This window comes from Pongo pygmaeus, chromosome 18 (assembly GCF_028885625.2).
Source record: "Pongo pygmaeus isolate AG05252 chromosome 18, NHGRI_mPonPyg2-v2.0_pri, whole genome shotgun sequence".
In the NCBI taxonomy this organism is placed as follows: Eukaryota; Metazoa; Chordata; class Mammalia; order Primates; family Hominidae; genus Pongo; species Pongo pygmaeus.
In genome coordinates, this window is record NC_072391.2 from 64,508,892 (window position 1) to 64,526,670 (window position 17,779).

Below are 17,779 nucleotides of genomic sequence, written 5' to 3' on the forward strand. Positions count from 1 at the left end.
TCAAAAAAAAAAAAAAAAAAAAAAAAGCCAGTCGTGGTGGCTTACCCCTGTAATCCCAACACTTTGGGAGGCCAAGGCAGGTGAATCCCTTGAGGCCAGGAGTTTGAGACCAGCGTGGCCAACATGGAGAAACCCTGTCTCTACTAAAAATACAAAAATTAGCCGGGTGTGGTGGCACGTGCCTGTAATCCCAGGTACTTGGGAGGCTGAGGCAGGAAAATCACTTGAACCTGGGAGACGAAGGCTGCAATGAGCTGAGATCTTGCCACTGCACTCCAACCTGGCGACAGAGTGAGACTGTCCAAAAAAAAAAGCCAACTCTCCACCCTGAGCCTCACTCTTTTTGGTCACAAAGTAATCAAGAGTCCTCTGCTCCAGCTTTCTCCGAGGCCTCACCTCCCATTCCCTCCTGTGATAAAGCTTCAGGCTGCCTCCACCATGACTCGGAAAGACCCCTGCCTGGTAAGCCCCTTTTAACTGAGTCCAACAGATGCTCCTCAGTCTTGACTACCCACTCCATTATAGCGGGTGGGTAATTCCCTGGTTTCCAAATCTCCTGGTTTTCCTCCTTCCTCTTTGGCTGTTCCCATTCTGGTTGGTGTCCTTCAGGACATCCCCTGGGGCCACCCCACCCACTCCCACCTGTCTATTCATCAATCTTTAGATTGAACCTTTATCCTGAACTCAGAACTATAGACCCAGCTACCCTCATACTCTCTCCCCGGATGCCCTGCAGGAACATCATGCTCAACTTGTCCCAGACAGAGCAAGCACTTCATTTCCCCTGGGGCCCCATCCCAGCAGGCAGTCCCACCCACCATCCAACTTGCAAAGGCAGAAACTTGGGGCCCTCTCTCAGCCATTCCTCACCCAATGAGGCCTGTTACTCTTCCACCCACACAGCTCTTTGGTGGTCATCCCCTTTCCTCCATCTCTGCTGCTACTGCCTCAGCCTGGGGCCACCATTTCCCCCACCCCCATCCTCATCAACCTCCCAGTCTTGGCCAGGTGCGGTGGCACATGCCTGTAATCCCAGCACTTTGGGAGACCGAGGTGGGTGGATCACCTGAGCTCAGGAATTTGAGACCAGCCTGACCAACATGGAGAAACCCCGTATCTACTAAAAATACAAAATTAGCTGGGCATGGTGGTGGGCGCCTGTAATCCCAGCTACTTGGGAGGCTGAAGCAGGAGAATTGCTTGAACCCAGGAGGTGGAGGTTGCAGTGAGCCAAGAACGTGCCATTACACTCCAGCCTGGGCAATAAGAGTGAAGCTCCATCTGAAAAAAAAAAACAACAACAAAAAAACCACCTCCCAGTCTTAACTCCTGAAACCCTTCAAAAGCTTCCTACTGGCCTCATTGAAAAACCCACACCCTGTAAAATGGCTTATCAGACCCCCACATGATCAGCCTCAGCTCCAGGTCTCAGCAAATCCACCAAACCACAGATCCAGCCACTTTTAACTGTCCTTCTAACATCCCTCTCTCTCACCCTCCTCAAGCCCTTGCCTGAGACTGTCGGTGCCCTGAATACTGCCCTTCTCTCGATAGCCCACCCCTATGCCTACTCACACTCATCTCCTCCAGGAAGCCTACCCCTTGTCCCCTGCCCAGGTTAGGCCCCTTCCTCCATCCTCCACAACTTCTCTTTTTTTTTTTTTTTTTTTTTTTTTTGAGATGGGGTCTTACTCTGTCACCCAGGCTGGAGTGCAGTGGCTCAGTCACATCTCACTGCAGCCTCAACCTTCCATGCTCCAGGGATCCTCCCACCTGAGCCTCCTAAGTGGCTGGGACTACCCAGGCTGGTCTCAAACTCCTGAGCTCAAGCAATCCTCCTATCTCTGTCTCCCAAATTGCTGGGATTACAGGTGTAAGCCCCTATTACTTGTATTTCTCACATCAAAAACCGGGTTATACTTTATTATCATTGCTTAACATTCGGGGTCCCACGCTGAGTGTGAGCTGGGGGCAGGCAAGATTGATTCGTGTTTTACTTCACTGCAGTATCTGCAGCACCCAGGATGAAGTCCAGGACACCAAAGGTCAAGGTGCTTCATGAGTGAAACTGTAAGGGCTGGCTGTATGCCCCGCTTCTGGGGTGGGAGAAGGTGAGGCTGATCTCCAAAGCAGGTCCCCCCCGCCCCACACTCTATCAAAGTACCTGAGGCAGAATCCCCAATGATGCACCCCCAGCAGGCTCGGTGGGTGCTGGTCTGGCTCCTGGGGAAGGCAATCCACTCTGCCCCAGCAGGTCCAGCAGATAGGCCAAGAGGGGTTTCAGGGTCCCGTGGATGGACAGGAATTCAGCAATAGCAGCAGAAGGAACCCTAAGGCCATCCAGGTTCTCCAAAAGCTGGCTGCACCCCTGGTCTAGGCCAGGCCGCCATTGGGATCGGTCAGGCCCAGCAAGTCCTCTGCCAGGCTGGTGAGCTCGTTCTCCTCGAGTGCCTCCACCAGGCGCTGCAGCGTGGCGCGGCGGCCCTCGGCCTGCACGAAGCGCCGCAGCAGCTGGAAGGCCTGCTCGTACAGTCCCTCGCGCTCGTACTCGTAGGCCAGCGAGTCCAGCGCCGGGTCCCGCAGCGCCCGGCAGCCTCGCTGCAGTGAGCGCCCCACCTTGCGCCATTTGAGGCCCACGGAGCGCGCGAACGTTTGTTGGTCCTGCAGGCTCAGCGGCCGGTTCACTGCGGAGGGAGTGGGGAAGCGGGGTGAGGGCGGGGACCCCCAGCGCCGGTCCCACCCATCCCCACCCGGCAACGACCCCTGCCCCTCCCCAGACTCCAACCTCCTGGTGACCCTGCCTCTCCGCCTGCGCCTCACCTACAGGCTGACCCTGGAACAGAAAAGTCTGGGCAGGTGGCGGCGGCGGCGGCTTCACCTCCAACAGAGAGGGCACCGGGGGCTGCAAGGGGGCCGAAGCGACCTCCCCGTCGCCACCCTGGGCCCCTGAGCCGCACTTCAGATTTCGCAGCGCATCCTCCAGCTCAGCCAGTTCTTCATCCCGGAGCCGGTCGGGCTAGGGGAATGGAATGTGCAGTCACGGGGGATTTAGCCGCGGATCCCCGCCCTACCCCATCCTGACCCCGGCCCGGCCGCACCTGCTGGGCTAGGATGCAACTCAAACAGCGCTCCTCGTCCGCCAGCAAAGCGTCCAGCCGCTCGGCGCCGGCGCGCAGCTCCAGTTGCAGCGGCACCGAGCGCTGGGCGAGCGCGGCCGCCAGGCTCCTCTGCAGCGCGGCGCGCAGCGCCCCCTCGCGGTAGGCGCGGAGGAAACGGCCACAGGGCTGCCGCCCGCAGAATCGCAGCTGCACGATCAGCTGCGGGTCGCTGCGGTGGATCTTCAGCATCTGCAGCACGTCCGGGCTCCCGCCGCTCTCTGCGGAGGCGGGCGGTCAGGCGCCGGGCGGTCCCCAAGCTCGGCCGTTCTTCAAATGGCCGGAGGAGGGGCGAAGCCCGTGGTGAAGCCCCGCGTCCCATCCCCTGACCTAGGGTGCAGTTACCCCAGAGTACCCAGCTGGGAAGCAAAATTGGGATACAAACAGCAATAACCCAGAAAGAAGAACAGGACCTGTCACAGGGAGCACCCCAAGACAGAGTGGGTGCCACCTAGCCCCTGCTCTCATGCCCCAAATGAGGGTTGGCAAAAGAGAGGGACTTCGAAGCACAGAAAAGGGGGCGTGTGCCCTGGGCAAACAAGCCGTCTGGGTAGGCGGCCAGCAGGGCAGAGAAGGGCGGGAGGTCTCAGGTCTTCAGCCTCCACCAAGCGCGGCTCCCACTGCTCGGGAAGAAGAGGGGCTTTCGCCGCTCTGAGGCCACGAACAGATCCCCCAACCCACTTCAGCCTCCTGTGGCCTCTGCCCTGAGATGGGAAAGGGGGGCCTGGAAGGGTAGGTACTGGGGAGGGGTCTTGAGCAAGGAGTGCTGCAGTAAGAGAGGAAAAGAGGAGAGAGACATCCACAATTAGTAGAAAGGAGTGAGCCGGCTGGTGGAGGGGGGCGGGGATCGAGCAAGGGACGTTAGTGTACAAATTGGTAAATCATACACAGACTCGAGAACACACGCCTACCCTCAAGGTCATGCCACAAGCAGAGAAGAGAGTCTGCACAGCCAGGGGTCCTCCGTCTTGCTCCTCCCACCCCAAATCTTCTTCTTAAAGGTGGCTAAGCCCAGGCCCACCCACAAAATGCTCCAGGCCACCCCTTCCTCTCCACATGCCCGCCCATCCACGCACCTGCCAAGGCAGCCTGCAGAGCCCTGTACACTGCCACCTTCTGCTGGGGGTGCGCGTAGGCATCCGACAGGACCACCTTGTCCAGCGAGGACTCCACAAACAGGTATGCACTGCCCACCCACTCTTCGTGCCCATTTTGCCCAGCTGCCATCTCACCTCCTGGAGATGCAGACAGTCAGGTATCCAGTTCATCCCCCCTCCCTCCACCCTGGAGGCAACTATACAGCCCCACGTGGTTCAGCTGTCCCCACCACAGTAGCCTCAAGTCCCACATGGTTCAGTTGTCCCCACCACTGGTTGGCATACTTGGGACAGGAGTTCACCATCTCACAGGAAGCCCCTTGAGCTCCTGGCTCTGTACAGAGTCCCACCCACCCCAGGCTTGCAGTGAGGACTGTCCCTCCACTGCCTTCTTGGAGAAAGAGCCCAGGGTCACAGTGGAGAGGGAGCAGAGGCAGATCCTGCAGTGGGGCTTCTCTGCTTCCTCCTCAGGCCTGTGTGTCTCTCTTACCAATGCGGACAAGAGACATCTTCATTCTGGGTGGTGCTCATGCCCCAAAGCCAACCAGACCCATATCCTGGCCTTGCCTTCTGAGTAGCCTTGAGCCCAGCATCTCTGGAGGACCTCAGCCTAAGACTAAACCTCCTGTCTTCACTTCGAAGGGCACCTGTAGTTTGCATCTACCCAGATTCTCTCCCCAAGCCTGACTTACCTTTGGGGACTTCCCTCCTCCCTCTTCTCAATCCATGTGCCTGTGTCCCACTCCCTAGTTCCAGGTCGGGCTTGTGTACCAGACCTGGCCAATCTGCATATTCCATTCACATTTCTGCAGTGATTAGTTCAGGGCGGGGTATAGGACTTAAGTTGGACCCATGAGAATCAACCCTGCAACTCTGGTTGAGCCAATAGGAAAGAGGCACTACTTTCCCTTCCCTTGGGGCTGAACTGGAAGGAAGAGGTAGCTCTCCTTTAGCACTGCTTGGGAAGAGCCTGGCTGGGAATGAAGCTGACACAGAAAGAAAGAGTCAAGAGATGGAGAAGTGCATTCCTAACCATACTAGGCCCCTGGATCCAACCGTCCCTGAAGCCATTGCACACTGGACTTTTCAGTTATGTGAGCTAAATAATTCCTTTTTGTTATAAAGCCCTTGGAGTTCGGCTCCAGTCATTTCCAACACAAATTGCTCTATTCCTTCCCTGTCCAGAAAAAGCCAGGGCCCCTTGGTGCTAGTATAGTATCTCCTTCCTCCATCTTCTGACAAAAACCTAGCCCTGGACCAGCGGGGGCAAAATTCCCAGCCAAGGAACCACTGCACTGACCTACAGCTCAGTGGTCTCCCAGTTACTACCTCATGAGACAGCAAGTAGGAAACTGCCCTCCCTCTTTCTCCCCACCTCACCCTTTTCCTACCCACCTTTTTCCTAGAATCATGGGCTCAAGGCCCTACCTCCTGCTCCATCAGTCACACTCCTGTACTCTCCAGTCATCAGGGTTTATATATGGTGGGCTAGGAGGAGTGTTGAGTGTTAGCTATGGGGCAGGACAGATGGGGTGGCCCAGCTGCCATCTGTTTACATGAGGAACAGGAAGCTATCCTCCTGCCCTGGCCTCCCAAAGTGCTGGGATTACAGAAGTAAGGCACTACTGTCGACCTTTGTTTTTTAAATTGTCTTGTTTCTGAGACAGGGTCTTGCTCTGTCACCCAGCTGGAGTGCAGTGGCACTATCACAGCTCACCACGGCCTTGACCTTCCCAGCTCAAGCAACCCTCTCACCTCAACCTTTCAAGTAGCTGGGACTTTAGGCACACGCCACCATGCCTGGCTAGTTTTTGTATTTTTAGTAGAGATGGAGTTTCACCATGTTGCCCAGGCTGGTCTGAAACTCCTGGGCTCAAGCGATCTGCCCACCTCAGCTTCCCAAAGTGCTGGGATTACAGGTGTGAGGCACCACACCCAGCCTCCTAATCTTTTCATAGAAAACATTAATACTTGTGTACTTATGCCAAACCACAGTCTGGATAGTAACAGGAAGTTTGCATTTTGTTTATCTCTGGGCAGGATGAAGGAAGGTAGGTGGGGGTGGGGAAGGATTGTGGGTTATTTTTATTTTCTTTGTATCTAGCAATATTTTCTGCTTTATGTGAAGTAGACACATTTTCTTTGTATTAAAAAAGCAAAATAAATTTGTTTTCTTTAAAAGCAAAACAAGAAAAAACAGGAAACTCTGCAGGTGACAAGTGGGTCCATGATAGGGAGCCAGCCACGGAGGTGAGATAAGGGGGGAGTCCTTCGAAAGTGGCCTGGGGGGTAGGAGAGAGTGGGAACTTCCCCTGGAAACGTTCCCTCTTTCACGTCTTCCTAGCCCCTTGACTTGGGAGTGCTTGACTTGGTTGTGGTCCCACCCCAAGGGGTGGAAGTGGGGACCGAACGGGACCATTGTCTGCCCATCAGGTCTGTGGGGGTCGGGGGCGGGGGAGGTGGGGAGTACTGGGAACCTGGAGACTGGGGATGCTTTCTCACACTCACTAGTACCAGAAGATGGGGAAGGTGAGCCAGGCTGGAGGTCGAGTTAACAGGGTAAAGAGGCCAGGGCCCTAGTTTCGCATCCGCCGATTGGCAGCTCTTCTCACGTGTTCTTTCACAGAGGCCCCTCCTTGGGAAGCCCCGCGCCCCACCCACCAGGAGTCGTCCCTTTTTTGGGCGGGGCTGAGGCTTCCAGGCTGGGTCCTGAGAAAGTTTGGTGGCCGGAGACTGTGGGGCGCTTGGGTACCGACCTAACAACGTCTGAGACTGTTTCCAGGGACGAGCCACGCACGGTGCCCCCTGAACACCTAACAGTGTTCAGAGGGCAGCCCCACCTCTGGCTGGGTGGACAGAGACAGCCTGTGGGCGTGGCCCAGAACTTAAAGCCTCTGACTCCTTGCGACCCGCCGGGCACACCCCCTACTCAGCTACGCAGCTCCCGAGCGCTTGAGGGGAGCTTCCCAGGCTCCCACTGGCCCACCCTCAAGCTGGGGTTTCGCTCGTGCGATCGGCTGGGGTGGGCAAGGGGGGTCTCCGCTCAAGGAAGTATTCAGAACCAGCCCCTCCTCCCCCACCGTCTCTCCTGCAGGGCCCTACTGCACCTCGAAAGTGCTGGCAGGGACGAGGAGCCTGCGGGGGCCAAATTCCGTACCGCCTCCTGCCTCCCACGGTGTTCGAACAGCTCAATAGGCCGCCGCCACCAGCTGGCTGGAGCAGCCGCCGGTGACATCTGCGCCGCGCCCACGCTTCGGAGCCAAGATCCACCTCCTCTCCCGCCCGCACCGGGGAGCCCACCCACCCACCTGCTGCACTAACCTGGCCGCCTCGGCGGGGCCCGGGTTCCCACGCCCGCCAGGCTCCGCTCTACTCGCGCCGCTTCCGGGTGTGCGCGGAGGCGCTGGGGCGGTGCCCTAGCCCGAGCCGCCCCGTCCGCCCGCGCGTCCCGCCCCGCGGGCTCCCGGTGGCTGCTTCCCGCCCGCTGTCCTCTGCTGCCAGTCCCCTGCCCCGGGCAAAGCCCATCTGGTCGGCTGAGCAGGTAAGACACCAGCGCCCAAGGCTGGACGGCAGGAAGACCCGGACTTTGGGGGTTTGCGATTCTTACGAGGCGGGGGGCTCCTAAGAGCTAGAGCTGCCAGACTTCGGTAGATCAAGGGGGCGCCCCCTGGAGACCAGAATTTTCTAGTACCCCTGGGGATCCGGCTTCAAGATCGCTGCTACCAGTGGGCACTCAAAACGGGGTGCCCATGGGTCCCAGGTACAAGCCCGGCCGAACGTATCTGAAGCCCCAGGAAACACGTGGCACAAATTCCGGGAGAAACTGTTAGCCCGGAAGATATGGGAACATTAACTGGCGAGTAGTGTGAAGCCTTGTGTACGCAAACCTTCAAGAACCTTAAAACAAGATGGGCGGCCTGGCGCGGTGGCTCACGCCTGTAATCCCAGCACTTTGGGAGGCCGAGGCAGGTGGATCACCTGAGGTCAGTAGTTCAAGAGCAGCCTGGCCAATATGGTGAAACCCCGTCTCTACTAAAAATACAATAATTAGCCAGGCGAGGTGGCGCGCGCCTGTAGTCCCAGCTACTCGGGAGGCTGAGGCAGGAGAATCGCTTGAACCCGCGAGGCGGAGGTTGCCGTGAGCCGAGATCTCGCCACTGCACTCCAGCCTGGGCGACACAGCTAGATTCCGTCTCAAAACAAAACAAAAACAAACAAACAAACAAAATTGGCAACTTCAAAGAGGACGCACACTTTCCAATAACCCATCCCCCTCTAAAGGCTGCGCTCCAGGGTGGGTCTGCGGAGTTCCAGCCGAACCCAAACTGCCCAGCGGGAGCCAGGGCTGCTCAGGGGTCGGAACTTGAATCTTGAGCCCCTCAGGCGCCAGAACCGTCAGGTCCCAGAGACCCAAGTTTTTTTCATCCAGTGGGGCTGTCTTAGGAAGCACCCGGGACATCTCCCCCGCGAGGCGGAGGCGGGGAAGGAGCCTCCCCTCCAGGGGCGGATCCAGCTTTGCCCCGCCCACGCCTCGCTTCCTGATTGGCTCATGGTCCCTGACAAAGAAACGCCTACATTAACGCTCCCGCCTTATTAACCCTGTAGTCACTTTCTACTAACTGGCGGGGTTAAGATGGGGTTTCTCAGGCCGGGCGCGGTGGCTCATGCCCGTAATCCCACCACTTTGGGAGGCCCAGGCGGGCCGATCGCTTGAGCCTAGGAGTTCGAGGTCAGTCTGGGCAACAAAGCGAGACCTCGTCTCTGCAACAAAATTACAAAATTACAAAAATTAGCCAGGCGTGGTGGCGTGCCCCTGTAGTCCCAGCTACTCGGGAGGCTGAGGTGGGAGGATTGCTTGAGCCCGGGAGACTGAGGGTGCAGTGAGTTGTGATTGCGCCACTGCACTCCAGCCTGGGTAAAGAGCGAGACCCTGTCTCAAAAAAAAAAAAAAAGTGGGAGGGGAGTTCTCAACGTGGAACCTGTGGAGTCACGGGGGCTTGTTGAAATGCAGATTCCTGGGCCTTACCCTTTCCGGAGAGCCTGATTTAGTAGGTGAGGCGGTGAAATCTGCTTTGTGAACAAGTTTCGGGGTTATCTGACGCCCCGCGCTGTCTGAGAGGCCCTCAGTTCCTCAGGCCACAAGCATTTGTACACCTAAGCTCGGTCTTCCTGCAACACTTTGCGCCTTCCCGAGCTCAGAGACGTCCCTCTGTCTCCAGGCCAGAGCTATTGGGAGTGGCAGATCCTCCCACCCCAGCCGGATCTGGGCCATGGCCGAGCCTGGAGAGGGACTGCCAGAGGAGGTGCTGGCACTCATCTTCCGCCACCTGTCCTTGAGAGACCGTGCTGCCGCCGCCAGGGTCTGCAGGGCCTGGGCCGCCGCTGCTACCTGCAGCGCCGTGTGGCACGACACAAAAATCAGGTGAGCCTGCTCCTCCACACTCCCCTCCCCACCGCCCACTCACCTTCTCGGTGGAGTCGTGGGCTAGGTAGATATTCAGGTTGACTCCCCCATATTAAAAAATAATTGCTGGCCGGGCGTGGTGGCTCATGCCTGTAATCCCAGCACTTTGGCAGGCCGAGGTGGGTGGATCACCTGAGGTCAGGAGTTTGAGACCAGCCTGGCCAACATGCTGAAACCCCGTCTCTACTAAAATACAAAAACTAGCCGGGCGTGGTGGTGGGCGCCTATAATTCTAGCTACTCGGGAGGCTGAGGCACGAGAATCGCTTGAACCCGGGAGGCAGAGGTTGCAGTGAGCCGAGATCGCGCCACTGCACTCCAGCTTGGCGGCAGAGTGGCAGTTTACCTCAAAATAATAATAATAATTGCTGACATGTATTGACTGCCTAGTATATACCAACCATTGTTTTTAAGTGCCTTACATACATTAACTAATTTAATCCTTACGAAAACCTTGTGTGGTAGATAGGTATTATCATTACCTCCATTGCCCAGATAGGAAACTGAGGCAGAGAGACTTAATCACTTCCCACGGGTCACTCAGCTAGGGAATGGCAGAGGCAGAATTCGAACCTAGCAGTCCGGAGGCCACGCCAAGACTCCTTAGAGACAGCTGAGAAAGCCCAGTTCCTAAAATATCATTGGCTCTCCATGTCCGGGTTTCATCCTGTGGCAGACGCCACTGAAATCTTCTAAAAAGATAGGATGTGAGTTCCCTCCTTTGGGGCAACAATCGTGGTCTGAACAGAGACATGGGGAGGGAGGCAGGAAATGGGATGGCAGCTGGAACCCCAGCTAAGGGGTGGGTAGAGGCTTCTCCGCTGGTGGCAGGGACTCAGCCGAGGCCTTTTCTGCACGGCTCTAACCCAAGTTGCGAATGTGAGCTGGAAGGCATGCTGCCACCTTATCTGTCCGCCTGCCTCGACCACGTTCACAAACTACGGCTGGAATTTGAGCCATCGAGGAAGCCGAGCCGCCGGGCGGCCATCGAGCTGCTGATGGTTCTGGCGGGCCGTGCCCTGGGGCTGCGAGGCCTGCGCCTGGAGTGCCGCGGAGAAAAACCGCTCTTCGACGCGGGCCGCGACATCCTGGAGGCTGTGCACGCTGTATGCGGGGCGGCCAGCCAGCTACGCCACCTCGACCTGCGGTGCTTGCCCTTCACACTGGACGACGCGCTGGTGCTGCAGGCGGCGCGCAGCTGTCCCGAGCTCCACAGCCTTTTTCTGGACAACAGTACCCTAGTGGGCAGCGTGGGTCCCGGCTCAGTGCTCAAGCTACTAGAGGCCTGCCCGCGCCTGCGCGCTCTCGGCCTGCACCTAGCCAGTTTGTCGCACGCCATCCTCGAAGCGCTGGCGGCGCCAGACCGCGCGCCTTTCGCGCTCCTGGCTCTGCGGTGCGCGTGCCCCGAAGATGCACGCGCGTCCCCGCTGCCCAACGAAGCCTGGGTCGCGTTGCGCCGCCGCCACCCTGGGCTGGCAGTGGAGCTGGAGCTGGAGCCCGCGCTGCCCGCTGAGAGCGTGACGCGCGTCCTGCAGCCAGCTGTCCCCGTGGCTGCGCTGCGCCTCAACCTCTCAGGCGACACCGTAGGCCCAGTGCGCTTCGCAGCGCACCACTACGCCGCAACCCTGTGCGCGCTCGAGGTGCGAGCAGCCGCTTCAGCCGAGCTGAACGCCGCGCTGGAGGAGCTGGCGGCGCGCTGCGCGGCCCTGCGCGAGGTGCATTGCTTCTGCGTGGTGAGCCACTCGGTGCTGGACGCCTTCCGCGCGCACTGCCCGCGCCTGCGCACCTATACCCTCAAGCTCACGCGCGAGCCGCATCCCTGGCGGCCTACAGTCGTGGCGTGATTGGGCGACTTCTCTCCCCTGTCCCCGCGGACGTAAGCGCTCTGAGAGGGAACCGGGGTGCCCAGGCGCGCCCCGACTGCTAGTGCCTTCTTTTGGGGTTTTTGTCCCCCGGGTCTTTACGGAGTTGGGAACTGTGATGGCATCGGGACCAGTCCTGGGCTCCCTGAGACCACTCGCTGCTGTCACCCTCTGCAGACGCCCCACCCGCTCGGTCCTGGACACACTGCCCCCCTCTCTTGCCTCCACCCCTCTGCGGACTCTGCAGCTCCGCAGCCCCGGCGCGGGGAGAGGGAGGGCACGGGCGCGGGCCGGGCCTCAGGGGTGAGTGTGAAATAAACAAATCCTGCAGTGTTTCTGCGTCCTATTAAAGGCGGGGTCGGATCTGAAAGGGAAGGGCAGGGGACGCGCGGGGTACCGGAGGAGCCATCCCGGCAGAGGTTGGGTTTCCTCAAGATCCTCTGGACGACACAGCTGCGGGGGGTGAGGGGCGGGGCACTCACACCCTTGGAATGACTAGGTCCCGGGGTTCGGCGGGAGGGGGCGTGCTTCCCTGCCCCGCCTTCCTATCTGCTTGCCCTGCCTGGGGCTTCACTGTGCCTCTGGCCATTACCTTCTAGGACTTGCTCAGCCCACACCAGGTCGCGCACCGGCGATTTCTCCCGTACAACAAAGAAGGAAATAGAGGGACTGAGAAGGGTGGGACTCGAACCCAAGTCCCCTACTCATCTCACCCCACTCCACCCCACCCCACCCCACCCTACCCCTCCACTCCACTCCACTCCACACATCCCATCCAGCCAGCCTTTTCTGCCTGCTGGTGCCTCGGCCGCTGTCCGAGCCCCGCCCCGCGGGCTCGCACGTGGCCCCCGCCTGACCCGGCGCCCCGGGGCGGAGTAGGGCGGAGCGGGCGGCAAACGCAGCACTTTCCGCGGCTTTGACGAGCCCGCAGCGGCCGGACCCGAGCGCTGAGCCGGGCCGAGACTGCACCATGCAGGAAGCGCCAGCCGCGCTGCCCACGGAGCCAGGCCCCAGCCCCGTGCCTGCCTTCCTCGGCAAGCTATGGGCGCTGGTGGGGGACCCAGGCACAGACCACCTGATCCGCTGGAGCCCGGTGAGGGCCGGGGCCCTTCGATTCTCCCTGTGGTCCCGGGGTCCCTCCACGCCAGTGAACACCCATGCCCGCCCAACCCCCGCCTGAGACTGGGCCGTGGATCCCCGGATTTGGCCATTCAGGGAAGTTCACCTTGGAGGGGGTGTGCGAAAGGGGGGTTTCCTCTGCGGCCGAAGAAGGGTTAGGAGCCTGCCTTCTGAAGACCTAGAGTCCGAGGGACCTTCGAGGCCATTTAGTTGCCACCCTACCCCATCCGACAGATGGGAAAACAGAGGCCGGGAGATGGGAAGGGCTGGTCTAGCTCAGGGTCACATTGCGGGGCTGGGGCCTGTCCAGGGCGGGAACCCCGTCAGCCTCTCCTTTCTGAGAACCGAGTATGGAGTCAGGGTCTGGCTGGGGGTAGGGACTCACTGTGGTCGCTCCAGGCTAGGCCTCGGAGCCCGTTCTGGCCTGGCCTCGACCCATATCCCCGTAAGCGGCAGGCCTGGACCCCAGAGTGAGCATGAGTGTGTGCGCGCGCTGGAGCGCAGGACTGGCCGTGGGCGGGCACCGCTCACCCTCCTGGTCTCCGCCCGCACGGTGGGCGGGCGGCGTTCTTGGTAGAGCGGGACCAGTTTCCTCGTAAGCGACCAGAGCCGCTTCGCCAAGGAAGTGCTGCCCCAGTATTTCAAGCATAGCAACATGGCGAGCTTCGTGCGCCAACTCAACATGTGTGAGTCCCTACGGCCGGGCGGGGAGCGGGGATGGGGAACTCGGTGCCGGGGATGGGGCGACCCACGCCCCCACGCCCCACTCCCCAGACGGTTTTCGGAAGGTGGTGAGCATCGAGCAGGGCGGCCTGCTTAGGCCGGAGCGCGACCACGTCGAGTTCCAGCACCCGAGCTTCGTGCGCGGCCGCGAGCAGCTACTGGAGCGCGTGCGGCGCAAGGTGGGGGCGGCCTGCGGGAATGAGCAAAGCGGAGGAGGGGTGCTGGGACTGCCTGCCTTGCTCCTGCGACCCAGTCCCGACGGTGCCTCCCGCCTGCAGGTGCCCGCGCTGCGCGGCGACGACAGCCGCTGGCGCCCGGAGGACCTGGGTCGACTACTGGGCGAGGTGCAGGCTTTGCGGGGAGTGCAGGAGAGCACCGAGGCGCGGCTGCGGGAGCTCAGGCAGTGCGGGGGCGGGCGGGGAAAGAGGGGACAGGGGTGGGGGGTTCGGGATGAGACCATAACTGGCCAGCCGGCAGTTCTGGGCAGCCCCTTCCTCTCTCGGGCCTTGGCGCCTCCATCTAGATTTATGGGCGATCTCTAGGATGACCAGTCATCGGGGTGGTCTCCTGGGTCCCCAGCCTCGCCATTCTGTGGGGGGTGGTGACTGGGGGAACTCTCAGATGCCTCAGCACCCTCCCACCCCTTCCTCAGGCAGAACGAGATCTTGTGGCGGGAGGTGGTGACACTTCGGCAGAGCCATGGTCAGCAGCACCGGGTCATTGGCAAGGTGTTCCTCTCCCCAAGCCTCGCTTCTCCTTCCCACTCCTCGACACCTCATTCCACCGCCCAGTCCCCCGGCGCCCCTGTTAAGCCTCCCTCCCTCACCTGGAAGTGCGGGGGTTGGGGGGTGTGTCCAAAGTATTAATTAAACTTTTGCTTTCTCTTCAGCTGATCCAGTGTCTCTTTGGGCCACTTCAGGCGGGGCCGAGCAATGCAGGAGGCAAGAGAAAGCTGTGAGTGAGAAAGCCAAGAAGGCCCACACCCACTTCCAAGATCCCCCAGAAGTCCCCTTGCAAGGACCCCTTCTCCTCTGGAAACTCCTTCACCAGGAATCCTCATTCCTCCCCCTGCACTACAGGCTTCCTCACCCCATCTAGGATCCACTTCCCCCCAACTCTGCCACCTGGTATCCCCACTCCCAGATCCTCCCATTCCAGGACCTTATTCCCAAATTCCTACCCCAGCAGCCCCTTCCCCCTCCCGCAAGGCTTCCCAACAGCTGAGTCCCTGGGGCTCAAACCAGTTTCCCTCCCTCCCCTCTCTACCCACAAAGGGCCCCCATCTCTGGGGGGAGCCTCTTCCACCTCCAGCATGTGACTGACACCCTGGCAACAGGCCTCAGCTCTGCTGACTTGGCTGCTGGGGCCTGAGGGAGGGAGGGAAGTACAGGCCGAGGCGCATGGGGGCTGACGCTGCCCCACCCCTGCCTGTGCCCTGATCGACCACACAGGTCCCTGATGCTGGATGAGGGGAGCTCATGCCCAACACCTGCCAAGTTCAACACCTGCCCTCTGCCTGGTGCCCTTCTGCAGGACCCCTACTTCATCCAGTCGGTAGGTTTGTCTTCTTCCCCCTTCCCAAGGGCATGGCTGGGCTTATGGAGAGCCTGTTCCTTCTCCCCATCCCCTAAAAGGAAGAGAAGATGGAAGCCAGCCTTCCCCCCAACCAGACCCAGGCCCTCCAGCATGGACTGAGCCTCCTCCCTCAAACCTTCTCCCTTAGACCTGGCCCAGGTGGGTGTTGGTGGGGTTCTGGCTCTCCCTGTGCCTACAGGCCAAGGGCTGGGCCTAGCCTTCTACTTACAGCCCCTCCCAGAGACGACTTTGGGCCTCAGCCCTCACAGGGCCAGGGGCCCCATCATCTCTGACATCCCAGAAGACTCTCCATCCCCTGAGGGGACCAGGCTTTCTCCCTCCAGTGATGGCAGGAGGTAAGGGGGACAGGGCTGCCCCTTGGGGGCCTGTGGGGGAGGTCCTGGCAGCCCAGATGGCTGTGGGGGTAGAGGGAGAAGTCAGTGCCAGGGTCTGGTTGAAGCTTTTCTCTGGTGCAGGGAGAAGGGCCTGGCACTGCTCAAAGAAGAGCCGGCCAGTCCAGGGGGGGATGGCGAGGCCGGGCTGGCCCTGGCCCCAAACGAGTGTGACTTCTGCGTGACAGCCCCCCCGCCACTGCCTGTGGCTGTGGTGCAGGCCATCCTGGAAGGGAAAGGGAGCTTCAGCCCCGAGGGGCCCAGGAATGCCCAACAGCCTGAACCAGGGGATCCCAGGGAGATACCTGACAGGTGAGCAGAGCCCCAGCTGGCCCATGAGCCCTGTGATAGAACAGCCCTTACCAGCCTACAAAGCTTCCTAGCCTTTTGACTCCATGATACTCTCCTGATTTCTTGGCCCCAGCATCAGAGTTCTGTGGAAAGCAGAGCCTCCCAGTCAGGGCACTCAGCATCTGTGGAAGGGCTTAGGAACCTACATATCAAATGAGTTCCCTGGGGTGACTGCAAAGTACACAATAGTTTAAGAAGCATTGGTGGCTATGAGGTGGCTCATGCATGTAATCCCAGCACTTTGGGAGGCTGAGGCGGGCAGATCACTTGAGGTCAGGAGTTCAACACCAGCCTGGACAACATGGTGAAACCCCCTGCCTCTGCTAAAAATACAAAAATTAGCTGGGCGTGGTGGCGTTTGCCTGTAGTCCCAGCTACTCAGGAGACTGAGGCAGGACAGTTGCTTGAACTTGGGAGGTAGAGGCTGCAGTTAGCCAAGATAGTGCCATAGTGACATAGTGGTGACATAGTGAAACTGTCTCAAAAAAAAAAGAAAAAGAAAAAAGAAAAGAAAGAAGGAAAGAAAGAGAGAGAGAAAGAAAGAAAGAAAGAGAAAGAAGCATTGATATTGACATTTGCATAGGGAGGGGAGGGGTCCCAAAGCCCCAGCTCCACCACCCAAACTTCAGGTCCCAGGTAGGAAGCAGAGGCACTTCCTCTGTGCCATTTATGGCAGAGGTGGGGAGGTTGGGGGTGGAGAGAGGATGGGGGTCCTCTCGTATCATTTTCTAAATGTTGGGGGATTAAAATCTTGATGCATCTGGGTTCCTTGGGAACTTAATGTGGGGTGGACACTGCAGGCCAAAAGCAGTTCTCTCTGCACAGGGGGCCTCTGGGCCTGGAAAGCGGGGACAGAAGCCCAGAGAGTCTGCTGTCTCCGATGCTGCTTCAGCCCCCTCAAGAAAGTGTGGAGCCTGCAGGGCCTCTAGATGTGAGTACCCCTTCTGCTGAAACAGGGGCAGGAGACCTGGTGGGGTCTAGCTCTCTGTGGAGCCTGGGGAGGGCACCACTGACCCAGAGCTCTCCTCAGGTGCTGGGCCCCAGTCTCCAAGGGCGAGAATGGACCCTGATGGACTTGGACATGGAGCTGTCCTTGGTAAGAAGTGGGTCCGGGAGGGCAGAGGGCAGGGGTGGCTGAGTCAAGCCCTCTGGTCCGTAGCTGTTCTCTGTGAGCCAAAGCCGTGTCTCTAGAAGAATTGTCACAGTGATTTCCCAGCTGTCCCCCTCAGCTGCTAGGTCCCCTCCCCAGCTGCTCTCTGCGGTTCTCACGCAGATGCAGCCCTTGGTTCCAGAGCGGGGTGAGCCTGAGCTGGCGGTCAAAGGGTTAAATTCTCCAAGCCCAGGTAATGGTTGTGATGACTGGTACCTGGGAGGACCCCGTGATTGGGCTGAGCTACCTTGATTGAGTGAGGGGGCAATCTGCAATTTGCAGGGAAATCCTGAGTTCAGGCTGCACTGCAGAGCGTTCCTTGAGCCACCCATGCCCTCACCATTGGGCGAGAGTGGGGAGGTTAAGAATGGATGTTTCATCCTAACTGAGCAGAAGGCAGGCGGTCAGGGCTCTCCTTCCCTGAAGAAAGGAGGGGGAACCTTTCCCCTGGTGAGAGCAGTCCCACTTCTCCTAGGGAAGGACCCCACGCTCGGGGCCCCACTCCTGCTCGATGTCCAGGCAGCCTTGGGAGGCACAGCCCTGGGCCTGCCTGGGGCTTTAACCATTTATAGCACTCCTGAGAGCCGGACCGCCTCCTACTTGGGCCCGGAAGCCAGTCCCTCCCCCTAAGACCCCGCGCCTCTGAAGGGGCTTGGAACCAGTCCGCGGCTGCACATCCTTCTTGGCTTCCTGGCGCCCCCTGTCGGGGGTGAGCGAAGCCCCCACTACTGAACGGCCTCTCTCCACTACCCCGACCAGCCCTGCACATAAACTCCACTTTTTGTTTTTTCTGTTTCTGGTCTCTTTTCTCTATCGACCAGGGAGCACAGGAGTTGTGGGTGGGGGGTGATTTTTGCATTTGTAGAAGCATCCAGATACTATGTCTTTAATA

At 59.4% G+C, this 17,779-nt stretch overlaps 3 protein-coding genes across 15 annotated transcripts; 2 read left to right on the forward strand and 1 right to left on the reverse strand.

Annotated features, from left to right (window-relative positions):
• Positions 1-1,907: 1,907 nt before the first annotated feature.
• Positions 1,908-7,683, reverse strand: TRADD (TNFRSF1A associated via death domain). 2 transcript variants are annotated; one of them, XM_054453877.2, is made up of 5 exons: positions 7,574-7,640; positions 4,232-4,390; positions 3,099-3,376; positions 2,821-3,016; positions 1,908-2,684 (listed from the first exon to the last, which is right to left on the reverse strand). In XM_054453877.2, the coding sequence occupies exons 2-5, from the start codon at positions 4,380-4,382 to the stop codon at positions 2,374-2,376; spliced, it is 936 nt and encodes a 311-aa protein (XP_054309852.1). In that variant the 5' UTR covers positions 4,383-4,390; positions 7,574-7,640; the 3' UTR covers positions 1,908-2,373. The 2 variants fall into 2 exon arrangements, with proteins under 2 accessions (XP_054309852.1, XP_054309849.1); XM_054453874.2 differs by lacking the exon at positions 4,232-4,390 and having other exon boundaries at positions 7,574-7,683.
• On the forward strand, positions 7,668-12,497 carry FBXL8 (F-box and leucine rich repeat protein 8). Of its 9 annotated transcripts, none has more exons than XM_054453853.2 (5): positions 7,668-7,793; positions 9,472-9,674; positions 10,587-11,448; positions 11,755-11,880; positions 12,177-12,497. In XM_054453853.2, exons 2-5 carry the CDS (start codon positions 9,523-9,525, stop codon positions 12,495-12,497), a joined length of 1,461 nt encoding a protein of 486 aa, XP_054309828.2. In that variant the 5' UTR covers positions 7,668-7,793; positions 9,472-9,522. The 9 variants fall into 9 exon arrangements, 8 of the variants coding, with proteins under 8 accessions (XP_054309828.2, XP_054309834.2, XP_054309829.2 ...); XM_054453854.2 differs by having other exon boundaries at positions 7,687-7,793; positions 9,477-9,674; XM_054453852.2 differs by lacking the exon at positions 7,668-7,793 and adding an exon at positions 7,824-8,981 and having other exon boundaries at positions 9,477-9,674.
• A 39-nt stretch (positions 12,498-12,536) lies between these two features.
• Positions 12,537-17,678, forward strand: HSF4 (heat shock transcription factor 4). 4 transcript variants are annotated; one of them, XM_063654379.1, is made up of 14 exons: positions 12,537-12,670; positions 13,274-13,382; positions 13,471-13,598; positions 13,698-13,822; positions 14,072-14,147; positions 14,309-14,373; positions 14,871-14,973; positions 15,054-15,153; positions 15,255-15,350; positions 15,575-15,698; positions 16,563-16,668; positions 16,768-16,833; positions 17,011-17,080; positions 17,363-17,678. In XM_063654379.1, the coding sequence occupies exons 1-14, from the start codon at positions 12,548-12,550 to the stop codon at positions 17,515-17,517; spliced, it is 1,446 nt and encodes a 481-aa protein (XP_063510449.1). In that variant the 5' UTR covers positions 12,537-12,547; the 3' UTR covers positions 17,518-17,678. The 4 variants fall into 4 exon arrangements, with proteins under 4 accessions (XP_063510449.1, XP_054309836.1, XP_054309835.1 ...); XM_054453861.1 differs by lacking the exon at positions 15,054-15,153 and having other exon boundaries at positions 15,212-15,350; XM_054453860.1 differs by lacking the exon at positions 15,054-15,153 and having other exon boundaries at positions 15,226-15,350; positions 15,471-15,698.
• Positions 17,679-17,779: the final 101 nt, after the last annotated feature.